The sequence below is a fragment of the Salvia splendens genome, chromosome 17, assembly GCF_004379255.2.
Source record: "Salvia splendens isolate huo1 chromosome 17, SspV2, whole genome shotgun sequence".
NCBI lineage: Eukaryota > Viridiplantae > Streptophyta > Magnoliopsida > Lamiales > Lamiaceae > Salvia > Salvia splendens.
The window spans coordinates 130,924-143,003 of NC_056048.1; the positions used below are offsets into that span (position 1 = coordinate 130,924).

At 39.0% G+C, this 12,080-nt stretch overlaps 2 protein-coding genes across 3 annotated transcripts; both read left to right on the forward strand.

Moving 5' to 3' along the window:
* The first annotated feature begins 1,336 nt into the window (after window positions 1-1,336).
* LOC121774741 (protein SMG7L-like) lies at window positions 1,337-6,641 on the forward strand. Of its 2 annotated transcripts, none has more exons than XM_042171620.1 (6): window positions 1,337-2,348; window positions 2,754-2,870; window positions 3,025-3,624; window positions 3,950-4,072; window positions 4,404-4,609; window positions 4,791-6,641. In XM_042171620.1, the coding sequence occupies exons 2-6, from the start codon at window positions 2,844-2,846 to the stop codon at window positions 6,445-6,447; spliced, it is 2,613 nt and encodes an 870-aa protein (XP_042027554.1). In that variant the 5' UTR covers window positions 1,337-2,348; window positions 2,754-2,843; the 3' UTR covers window positions 6,448-6,641. The 2 variants fall into 2 exon arrangements, with proteins under 2 accessions (XP_042027554.1, XP_042027553.1); XM_042171619.1 differs by having other exon boundaries at window positions 1,337-1,689.
* Window positions 6,642-9,754: 3,113 nt separating this feature from the next.
* Window positions 9,755-11,117, forward strand: LOC121773688. The gene is made up of 3 exons (XM_042170592.1): window positions 9,755-9,938; window positions 10,018-10,175; window positions 10,650-11,117. The coding sequence occupies exons 1-3, from the start codon at window positions 9,858-9,860 to the stop codon at window positions 10,741-10,743; spliced, it is 333 nt and encodes a 110-aa protein (XP_042026526.1). The 5' UTR covers window positions 9,755-9,857; the 3' UTR covers window positions 10,744-11,117.
* Window positions 11,118-12,080: the final 963 nt, after the last annotated feature.

The following is a 12,080-nucleotide window of genomic DNA, read 5'->3' on the forward strand; positions in this document are numbered from 1 at the left end:
GTTATAGCCTAAGCCATTTTTCACCTTGTATTTTAACAGAAATTCCAACATTAATTCAAGGTTTCATAATAATTGAAGTTGAACAAAAACCGTGTATAAGTTTCAAGTTTCAACACTAATATTGATAACCTTTAACTCATTTTTCTATAATGAGACTATTATTATTTTCATTCTTTTCACTTTGGGGGTTTAGGTTTGCAAGATTGTATTCGGGATTAAATTTAGTGTGTTTGGTTCAAGAGATTCAATCTCACAACTCAATCCTGGATGAATAATCATGGAATAATTAGTCTTAGCTAACCCCATATGACTAAAATAATCTCACAACTCGATCCTATATTATATCATGGTACTATTTTATCTTGGAAACTAAACACCACCGTTGTGGATTAATCAATAATTATTATAATCCGTATTCCATATTTTGTTCTCTTATTCATAATTTTTTTTCTCTAATTTAATTACTTTTGCTTTTGATTATTCATTTTATTATACTCCCTCCGTCTCCTAAAAATAGAAACTTTTGAAATGGCATGATAGTCTTAATGCAAAATTGATAAAGTAAGAAAAGATAAAAAGAAAAGTGTGTTAAAAATTCTTAATATAAAAAGTTATATTTTTAGGGGATGTAGGAACTAGTAATATTTATCCTATAAACCACATTAATAAGTGATATATGAAAAGATTGAATATATCTCGACTATTAGTAATTTTGTTAACTCTATTCAAACTATCGCGAATAATTTTTAATGAAATAATTTCAAGTCATTTTGTTGGAGTCAACTTTCGTGTACAATATAACATAGTTTTATTTAAAATTTAATATTTTTATTAATAAAATAATATTTAAATATTATATTACTGTCTTGTTTGATCCGACCCCATGAATATGAATTCCTAGATCCGCCATTGAGCCCAGCAATAGCCTAGCCACAAACTCCACCTGCCACATCATCAACACTAAAAATCCTCCTGCCACATCATCAAAACAAGCAAATAGCCCAGCCATAGCCTAGCCACATCACTCAATAGATCGTTGCAATAGCGCTGAGCGGATCGCCCAGCGCACCGCCTAGCTCCGTGAAACCGCCGAGCGCTCGGCGGTTTTTAATTCCGGAAACCGCTAGGCGGTTGCAATAGATCGCCTAGCGCACCGCTTAGCACCGACGCTCGGCTAAGCGGTGCGCTAGGCGCTATTGTGGATGCTCTAAAAGAAGAAACAAATACGCATGACTTAAAAGATTCAACCTTTTGACTGTGTAGATTATAATTAGATATTTTCAACAGCGACCCTTAGTCACAAAATAATCGCAGTAGCGTGGTGCAATGGGAAAGGAGCTAACTACCAATTTAGAAGATGATTTAGCAAGTGATTCGCTGTAGTAAATTAAGAATAAATTTTCAGATAAGAAAATGGGTATGGTGGAAGGCCCATTTGAGCTTAGGAGTAGCCACGTTGTATATCTGCTTGAATAAATGCGTGAAAGTGCCAGAAAGAAAGGGGCAAAAACATACTACTGGCAACTGCTACTACTATTATAATTCTTGAACTTCATAAACGACATCCTCCTCGTCTTTTGGTCTCTGTTTCACTGTCGGAATAAACGATTTCTGTAGCACTCTCTCTCATTCTTTCTCCCCCCCTCTCTCTAAAAAGTGTCTCTTTGTTTTTAACTGCAAATTCTTCAGGTGAGGCTGTTCTGTTTTATGATTGTTTCTCGTTTGTTGAGCTAATTAAGAAGCAGAAAAGATTGAATTTTTCAGCTATAGTATGTACTTAAGTTTGGTGTTTCGATGATTCTGATTCTTTTGCGGTATTGATGCCTTTATTGATTATGAATTTGGGGCTTTGACGATCTGTTTTGCAAGCTTCAGAAATCAAAGTTATGGTCAGATATTGCTTTGTCTCACAGTGATTGTTTGTGGTTTATTCTTTCCAAAGGTGATTTGCAAGTTTAGTTGAGCCCCTAGTTTATGATGATAGTAAACTGATGAGCAAAATAAGATTTTGTACAGAGGGCTTTCTCGTTGACAGAAACCGAGCACGCTCGAAAACTTAGCCGGCATAGTAATTAATCTCTCTGACTCTTGGAATTATTTGTGTTGATAAACTATATTTCTGTGATAATCATGATAGAGTGAACAAAGAATAGCAAAGCTTAAATCATGGTAGAGTTGTTGCCTTGTTGGTACCACTGCTGTTCGGTAGTACGAGTGACCTAATTTGTAGGAGTATCACATAATTTATGTCGATGAGCGAGTACAATGTGCTAGAACTGCTTATCAGCTAAAGTGGAGTTCAACCGGATGACTCAAAATTGAAAAGAAAATAAGGCAGACTTTGAGAAGTGAGTTTTCGACTTATCACAAAGAAGTGACTTGAGATATTATGAAACTAGAGCTGAACATTATCTGTCTTCATTTCTCTTTTTGATGATCCTATAATGTGCAATGGTTTGACAGAAGTATTTTATGTTCTCCTACTCTGAGTTTGGACTCTTTAACTTTAAAGGTCTTCTTATAATTCTCTGATGCAAGTGGAGTACATTTATCATTTTTTTACATTTTTTATTTTATAAAAGTATAGGCATTACAGTGAATGTTACTTCTTGATGTTTCTCTGTTATGTTTTTTATAGAACCACACCCCCAGACTCAATAACTGTGTGCCAAATACTAATTTTGTGTTGAAATCAAACATTTCGTATATCGGACAACAGTTCCTACATCAATTTCCTTGGCTATTGTTTACAGATAGACCTTCACGAATCATACATGTGGTAAAGAGAAAAACTTGGCTTGTTGAGTTTATGTTCAATAGCTGCATCCGATCAGCCAAACAAGATGGAACTGCAAAAATCTTTCCTTGAGGTACTTCTTGATGCTTCCTTTGGTTCATTTTTTTTGAAATTTTATATTATTTAAATGTTATAAGATTTAGTTCACACATATGTATATGTATGTTATGAGTTTGACTTGAAGAAATAATCACCAGTTTTTGTGTTGTTTTTCGCTATTGTCATAGGTTGTTAATGCTGAGAAACAAATGTTAGAATTGATCTATAAAAAGGGTATTTTACACGATGATGTTCTCGAGTTATACCACCAAATCCGTGCTGTATATGAAAAAATTCTATTGAACAGCAATCACTTGTTTGAGCTTCAAGAAGTTGAGCATCATATGTGGAAGTTGCATTACGAGCTCATCGTTGAATTTCGTAGAAGAGCTAGGCAAAGATCTCGTAATGGAGAGACTAAGAGGAACAATGGTCCACCTGATAGTATTAATTCACAGACCAGCATTGATAAAGGCTTGGAAGAAATCAAGTCATTCTTGTCCAAATCAACTGAGTTCTACAGGAATTTAATTGTCAAAATGCGAAGAGCTTGCGGGCTCCCTGCAAAAGTTTTCCTTAATAATAAGGATCGCTGGTCATCTTCCATCGAACCTAATAAGCTGCATGCATGTCAACATACATGTCATCGCCTTTTAATTTGCCTTGGGGATCTAGCTAGATATACTGAGATTATCAAGAAGCCCGATGCTTGTGAGTGGTCAACTGCAGCGATGCACTACCTAGAAGCAACCCGAACGTGGCCAGATAGTGGGAATCCCCATAATCAGGTACCTCGCCTGTCTGTCTATGTGTGTGTGTATGTGCATATATATATATATATATAGGGAGATGATCCAAACAAAAATGCATCTAAATCCAGAAATGCAGCCCAAATCTTGGCCTTAGGATTAGGCGATCTAATGGTCAATAATTAACCAAAAACGCGGAAGGTCATTATATACATATCCAAATAGCAAATCTCAGAATCAACTAGCTCGTCTTTGGGCCTCATGTTTGTGTTGTTTTAGTAAATGAATTAATGAATGTAGTCTGACTCAACCACAACACTGTTTATACTACTTAGGGAATCTAAACTTTTGAGCATGCATGCAGTTGGCTTTATTGGCAACATACGTCGGTGATCCTTTTCTTGCATTGTATCATTGTATAAGGAGTTTGGCGGTCAAGGAGCCTTTTCCCGATGCTTGGAAAAACATTTTGCTACTCTTTGAAGAGGTAAAATTTTGTAGTCATCTGTTGTAATCATCAATCTCCTCCCGAACACCTAGTTTTTTTAAGAACAGGGATTAAATGGGTGATTTCTCTATTTAGTACTCCCTCCATCCCATAAAAATAGGGACTTTGGGGATGGCACGAGTTTTAATGAGAAGTTAGTAAAGTAAGAGAGAGATTGAAAGAATAGGTAATTGAAGGATTGTTAGTGGAGAAGGAGGCACGCCTCATATAGAAAGGTGCCAATATTGTGGGACAGAGGGAGTGTGTAGTAGAAATTAGTTTTTGGTTGAACTTGGTAGTGACCTTTCAATTGTTTCTTATGGATCTGCAGAACAGGTCTGCTAAGTTGATATCAGTTGAGATGCAGCCCGACTTCTTAAACCCTTCAAAAAGAGGTTACCTGCACAATAAATGCCTTGAGAAGAATGGTTCTGCACATAGCAGCAACCCAGAAGACTTGGATAACATTTGCTCCGAAAAGTTTGATTTATGGCCCATTCTTGTTAGAATTATAAGCTCTCTCTTAATCAGATCAAGGTAGTTTCGGCCATATGCTACAATACTTTCATATTGAGTACTATCAATTCATTAATGAGGCCAAAGGTCTCATTACCCCACTGTTTGTGAAAGTTAGTTGTAAACAAGTATTTCTACATAAATTTATAACGAGGTTTTTGATTGAGTTTCTGAAATTGGGTTTTGTTCTGATGTTATGCAGTTTGGAGGAATATCCGTGCACCCTTGCTTCAGCGTTGCACAGCTTAGACACTTTGTTGGCAGTGGATGACACGAAGCTTACTGTTGCTTTGGAGTCTTACCAGCGCTTGGACTCTTCCAGAAGAGGTCCTTACCGTGCTATTCAAGCTGTGTCGATATTCATATTCATTGTTCACAGCCTCACAGAGAGCGTGCAGCAAGAGGACTCCCCGAATGGGAAGGATGACGATCGCAAACATTCTGCACTAACACCGTTAGCATTTGCTACTATATTCATCTTCATGGGTCGCCTTACAGAGAGATGTGTGATGGGAGAGGAGATGGGTATTTCCCCACTTTTGCCATCTGTGCTTGTATTTGTAGAGTGGCTAGCAGGATCACTTGATATGGTGCAGACATATGATGCTGATGAAAGAGTTAGAAATGACATGTCCTACTTTTTTAATGCTCTGGTTGACCTCTCAGATCGAATTGAGCGATTTGGAAATATAACATCTCTTGATCATACTGCTCTCTGGGAAGACCATGAGCTGCGTGGCTTCTACCCGTTGAATCATGTTCATGTAAGGCTGGATTTCTCGACTCATCTGGAGTGCGTGGATGACTACAGTTGTAGAAACAAAGGCCGTTTGCAGCGAATTGTTGATGCTGCCAAACTAATAAAGAGCAAGTCCAGAATCTCTCCAGAGAAGACATCAAGTTTGCCAGAACAAGGAGACGTGGAAAGTGCAGTAGCATCTCATGAAGTTGATGAAGAGAAATCTGTGGCTGCGGAAGAGGAAGAAGTCATTCTCTTCAAGCCAATCACGAGACGCAACTCAGCGCCATTGTATATCTCTAAAGCTACAAAAGATCCCGGTGAGCCACACCTACCAATACCATCTGCTAATGAATGGCTGCGAAAAGCCACATCATTATCTGCTGGTCAGAACGGGGAAGATGCCGACTCCTTCAGTTTCTGCCCCACCACCTCAAATTCCGGTGACAGTAGGCCTACCGGACCCCCCTCCCTCAGCGGTTGGGTCCTCAGCAAAGCAAGCTCGAGCACCGAAAGGGAGAAAGAGATAATTAGTGGTTTTAGCAGACAAAAACTTAGCCCTATTGATGAAACAGCGTCCTTGTCCTTCAACGATACCAGAGACCCTGAAAGGGCGACAGCGGGCCACATCTCAACAATAGTGCACGACTCCCCCCCTTACGTTGCTCCAGTTCCTTCGGCCCCCTTGTTGCCTGATGACGCTTCTTGGATCCACCCCGGTGCAGATGGCATTCTTGGTGCAGCCCCATTGGGCCGGCCTGCATTTGTGAACGGATACCCTCCAGTCCTTGGTATGAGCTCTTCTGAGTGGCTGTATCACTACAGAAACAGTGGATGCAATCCGATCCCAGTGAACGAGGTTTCGAGCTTCGAGCTGTGTGACCAATGGGGAAACCGTTTGGTATCGAACCCAATGGTGTATTGGGGGAGTCCGGAATACTATGTTGGTGGAGAGGAAAAAAGAGAGAGGATGTTTCTTGGGTACCAAAGACCATTTCCTTATGTATGTGGTGTTGGAATGGAGGTCGGCCATGATCAACAGCCGCCACTGCTGCACTATCTCAAGGAGAAAGAAAGGCAGCTGCAGCCACCCTCTCATCCTACTTTTATGGGAAACTGACTGCAACAAATCAATTGCTCTATTTATTTTCTATAGAGAGATTATAAAAAATCCTTTGTGTATATAAAATTAGAAGTGTGGAATTTTGTCTTTCATGGTTCATGTTCCATCCTAGCTTTTCTACGACTGTAAAAACGGATCGCCCCGTGATCATGGCAAAAGCTTTTCAATAGGAACTATTGCTTGATGCTTGATGCTTGATGTTTGACCCTTCGGTGCGAGGTTCAATTCGAATGATTCGAGCAATTTTCTATAAAAAAAAAAGAGAAATGTGATATATTTTGTGGGATAAACTAAAAAGGAAATGTAACATCTGTTATAAGACGGAGGAAGTATATAATTGAACTTTTAGATGTTTTACATTAAAAATGATTTATTGACCTTTTATACAATTTAGAAAAATATTACTGTATTTTCAAATGAAATATAGATGTTCATATTTAAGAAAAGATTGACTTTTTTTTTATTGAATATTGCATAACTATTTTTAAATCAAGCTCAAAAAATTTCACAAATCTTTCTTAACACTTCTATAAAATAATATACTGTCAATTAACAATAAAATATAATTAGATTAAATTAATTTGATTCATACTCATTAAATTTATGTTACTTCATCATAACATTCAATTTACGTTATTATAATGAATATAGCCCATCACACAATAAGTAAGTGAATCACATGACGAATAAAGAAGGTTGTCATATGTCCCATAAATTACCTTTAATTTGATAGATACACAAAACAAAATTTAAGCTAAAAGTGTTATACTTTTGGAGCATCCACTACGTTGTTCCCCATCGTTCCTTAACCGTTCCTTAAACTACTATTTGCGGGCCTCACTGTACTTTTTAACTCTATTCCTTAACTAAGGAACGGAACGTGCAACCCTCCGTTTCTTATCCGTTCCTTAAATTACTATTCATTCAATTTCATTTTTTATTTTTATTTCCAACCCAATTCAATTAAAACAAACACACTTCATTAAAAAACACTCAACATAAAAAAATTACAACTTAAAATTCTAAAAAATAAAAAACACACAATTAAAATCCTAAAAAATTAACGTTGCATAATTTAAAGAAAATAAAAAAAACTACTCCGCCGGCGAATCATCCCCCGAAGGCAGTCGAGGTGGAGGGGGAGTCGGAAGGCCAAGTTGTGCTGCCATATGCACAATTCCGTTCCACCAGGCCGCGTATTGGGAGGGCGAGAAGCGGGAAGTGTCCGCCATTGTGGCGGTCATGTACACCGCCATAAGGGTGTTCGAGCCTCCCCCGAGCCCGCCTGGCTTGATTCGCCTCGGCCCTTCCTCGCTCTAGCCGCCTTCGTCCCTTGCGGCCGACGGCGCGCACGGCTGGATCCCCCGTCATCGCCGGCCGAAACCGCAAACTCCTTCGGTGCACCCTCTTGTCCGCCGCTGCCCTCACCGGTGTCACCAGACGAGTATTGGCCACTCGCCGTGTGCTTTGTGCGCTTCGAGGTTGAGCCCGAGCTGGAGCGGACACCGCCGGCCCACCGTTCCTCGTCCTTGACAGCCTGCCAAACATCAACAAATCTGAATTATTTGCCAGTGTCCTAGTTGTAGACGCGCAAAGCCGCCCTCAGAATGTCGGCTCCAGAAGCTCCGCTTTGGTAGTGCGCCGCTTCGGTTGAGTAGATGCCGCAGAATTTTTTGACCTGTTTGTCGACTCGGCCAAAGTGAGAACGGAGCATTGTATATGTGCGCTTCCAGGAGCCTTTCGGCTTAATCTGGTGATAGATCTCGGTGACCTTTTCCCAGAAGCGCTTGTGGGCTTGTTGATTCCCGACGATGGGATCGTACGAGACGGTGATCCAGGCGTTGTACACCGTCATCGTTTCGTTGTGGCTGTACAGATGTCAGCCTAGATCCTCCTCTTCTTCTTCCTCCTCCTCCTCCTCGCCCGCCTCCGACTCCGCCCTGGAGCTTCCACCGCCTCGGCCTTCTCCCCCTCCTCCTCCTCGCCCGCCTCGGCCTCCTCCCAGAGTGGGTCGAGCATATGCATCCACGTCGAAAGTGGGTGGTTGGTACCCACCCAGCGTCGCCGAACCTGCCGTGTCCGGCGTCGACGAACCGGAACCACCAAGTGTGTTGTACATGGTATCCCAATCGGTAAACGTGTTGAGATCCCACCCGCCGGAGCCGCCACCGCCAGAGTTGCCGTCGCCGGACATTTTTTGATGAGATGTTAGATGAAAATTGGAGAGGAAATGAAGTTGATTTTAGGAAGAATAGATGTGTAGTTGTGTGTGAAATGAGGATGAATTAGGAGTATTTATAGAGTAAAAAAATAATAAAAAAATGGATATAAAACGGTAATATTACCGTTTACACATTTTTAATTTTTTTTATAAATTTGAATTTTTTTTTAAAAAAGATTTATTGTGTCATAAATGACGCCGCCCACTCGTGGGCCGGCGAGTGGGCCTCACGCACGACGCAGGGGCGCCCCACGTCGCCGAAGCGCGTGGCGACGCAGGCCGTGCCGCGTCTCGCGACGACGGCACACGGCACGGCCTGGGCACGGAACGCATGTCCGCAACGCGTCGCGCGCCCGTTTCGTTCCTCCGGCACGAAACGCGGGCGGCGCGCGTTGTGGATGCTCTTATAGAGAGGAATAATATACTATTACATACTTTATGTGAGCACTATTCATGTTTGATGCACGTTTAGCGTTGTTTGTTTTGATTTTTATATTTAGTACTCCATCTGTCCCTCTGTAGGTTAAGCGTTTCATTTTGAGCAATCGTTTTAAAAAAATGATAATAAATAGTTAAAGTGGAGAGAAAAAATAAAGTAAGCGAGAATAATATAAAGAAGAGTCTTCTCTATATTATTCTCTCACTTGTTTTACTTTTTCTCTACTTTAATTATTTATTATCATTTTTCCAAAACAAATGCTGAAAATGAAACGCCTCTACTGCAGAGGGACGGATGGAGTATGTGATTTTAATACATAAAAAATGTTAATTGAAAATTTTAATTTCACAAAATTCATAAATATCAAAGTTTAATTTATTATTTTATTAATTTATTTGAAATTGTAGAGAAAATAGCAAATTGAGCTTTGATTTTTATGAATTTTGTAAAATTAAAAATTTCAATAACATTGTTTAATGAATTAGAATCAAACTAAATATATAAATCGAAACAAACAACATTAAACATGCGTCAAACGTGAATGATGGTCAAATAAGGTAATAGCATATCATTCCTCCTCCTATGGAATTAAATTTTTTAAAAATATTTTAGGAATGGTAGTTGTAAGATTATTTTTTTTTTGGTTAACTATCCTTACGACGTCGCACTCACAATCTCTCTATTCACGCACCTTCGTCTCCACCCATCAAAAACTGATTAACAAAGATCTAATCTAATATCCCTACAATGGAGGCTGAAGCGTCAACTAAGGAGCGCGTCTCCTCTGCAGAAGCAGTCATGCTTGGAGCTTTAGCTCCTGGAGTCAACGTCTCTGCTTTTTTTAATGATTTATCAATTATTTCTAGCCTTATTGATCTCAAATTGAAATGAAGTGAATTTTTTTCAGGGTGCGACCTGGAACACGCTAAAGATGGCGTTTTTTATGCTGGGCGTCTGCCTCGCTGCTATGCTGGGATTAGCTTTTTCATCCAGAGACTCTTCCTTAATATTCCATGTCGCCTTCCTTGTACTCATCGCCGCCACTCTTTTCGTGCTTCTTAGCGGGTCGGTATTTCAAATTCACATCTCCATTCTATTCTACGAGTATTTTTAATTGGTAATGTCGAATTTGGAAATATGTTGATTATTGATTTGTAGTTATGAGACTTGGATCATAATGCACTCTAGGTGTTTGGTGATTTTCCCGTGGGGAATTAGTTGCTAATAGTTGGATTCAAGATTTAGCATCTTCTCAAGATGAATGCCAGTCCAAATTTTGCTGTATTTGATTGAATTGCTTATCGTTCTATTTGTTCATAGTAAACATTCTTGGTATTTATTCTTGTCAAATTTGATGGAGAGACGAAAAAGAAATCATCTTGCAGGGGTGATGGATGCCCTTTTTCTTTTGGCATTTGTTATGTTTCTAATTGTGAAACTGCTGCAGTGGGAGCTATTTAGAAGTGAAATTAACCGAATATGTTGAAATCAAAGTCCATGATCATGGTTTCCTAACATCTCAATGTCTACATTTCATAGCTTTCTAGCGGAGACGGGCCTTGTCTCAGTCGAGCATCAAATGCAGGAGATTGGCTTAGGAAATAAAGACGCAGGGAAAAGCAAAAGCAACTGATTCTTGATTTAGATCACTACACAAAACAGTTCCGGATTAGTAAGATGTTACTAAGATCAATGCCAACTTATTTGGATAATTACATCCGAACAATCTACATACATGAGAAGGTGATTGTCGGGTCTGTGCAGCTTCAGGCATCCTTATCCCCTCCCTTCCTCCATCGACTTATCCTTTTTCGTCTTGATGAAGCAGAAGCACGAGCAGCACGGTAAATCTAGCACGAACTTCATTTCTTCTCAGTTTTTGGATAACTTGGACTTATTTTGGATCACCATAATTATAGAACCTGTTAACCTCATGTACCAATATACATTGTGATTCTTCTCTCTCTTTTTATGAGTAAAATATACATTGTGATTCTATTCCATCAAGATAAGATGCTTAGGTTCTTCTCACACAATTCAGACTTCACTTGTTCCACACGAGACCATTTTTGGGCTGGAAAAGTGGGTTCACTTTTGCATTACTTTTTATCTCACCCAAAACCACGCAAGATCAATAGTTATTAGTTTTCGAACAAGATAGATTCGGCCCAACTCATAAATCCACACATGGATTTTTCATATAGTAAAGTTTTGGAGTCACATATATTTTTCAAATCTATAAAAATATGGCCCGGCCCAATTTGAGGCGGATTATTTATTGAGTATAATGACTCTTTAAGACCTAGTTTTCATTTAATAGCATACTATAATTGGTGTTGTGATTTAATCATCATCTCGCTGTAATATCAAGATTCTCCAATTTGTATCAACTCACTCAATTTTTTCGATCATCGGAAAGTTGACATAGCATTATCGGATTGGAGTCTATAAATAAAAGAGAAAAAGTCGAATCTTAGAGATGAGGCGGATGGGATAGGGCGGTTTGGGCGGATCGGAAAGTTGATGTGGCATTGTTGGATCGGAGTTAATAAATAAGAGATAAAATTGAATCTTATAAAGGATGGGATGGGATGGGATGGGATGAGATAGAGTGCTTTGGACGGTATACATTATGTCATGAGATAAGAGAATTAAATGTCTCAACTATAAATTAAATATTAAGTATAAAAGAATTATAAAATAGAATCACATTCCCTAAACTTGAATTCTTCGATATTAATTCCAAATATGCAATTTCTTAAAAAAATGACAGTGAAACGAACAATGGTTATGGATAATTTATGATGTTCTTCGAATTAGTCATAATCTAGGATTTAAATTGACGAATTGGCAAAGTATTCGAAGATAATAACGCATCGTTGGTTTTTTCATCTTATTTCTCATAACCAGATAAGCAATCTAATTAATATTGATTTGAATTAAAGAGACTGAGCCAACCAACGTTGTGAG

Excerpts from the sequence above, each read along its gene's own strand:
- LOC121774741 (XM_042171620.1), top strand. The coding sequence starts at position 2,844 with ATGGAACTGCAAAAATCTTTCCTTGAG. Across the intron at positions 3,625-3,949 it reads GTGGGAATCCCCATAATCAG|TTGGCTTTATTGGCAACATA; the intron begins GTACCTCGCCTG and ends GCATGCATGCAG. Across the intron at positions 4,073-4,403 it reads TTTTGCTACTCTTTGAAGAG|AACAGGTCTGCTAAGTTGAT; the intron begins GTAAAATTTTGT and ends ATGGATCTGCAG.
- LOC121773688 (XM_042170592.1), top strand. The coding sequence starts at position 9,858 with ATGGAGGCTGAAGCGTCAACTAAGGAGCGCGTCTCCTCTGCAGAAGCA. Across the intron at positions 9,939-10,017 it reads CTTTAGCTCCTGGAGTCAAC|GGTGCGACCTGGAACACGCT; the intron begins GTCTCTGCTTTT and ends AATTTTTTTCAG. Across the intron at positions 10,176-10,649 it reads CTTTTCGTGCTTCTTAGCGG|CTTTCTAGCGGAGACGGGCC; the intron begins GTCGGTATTTCA and ends TACATTTCATAG.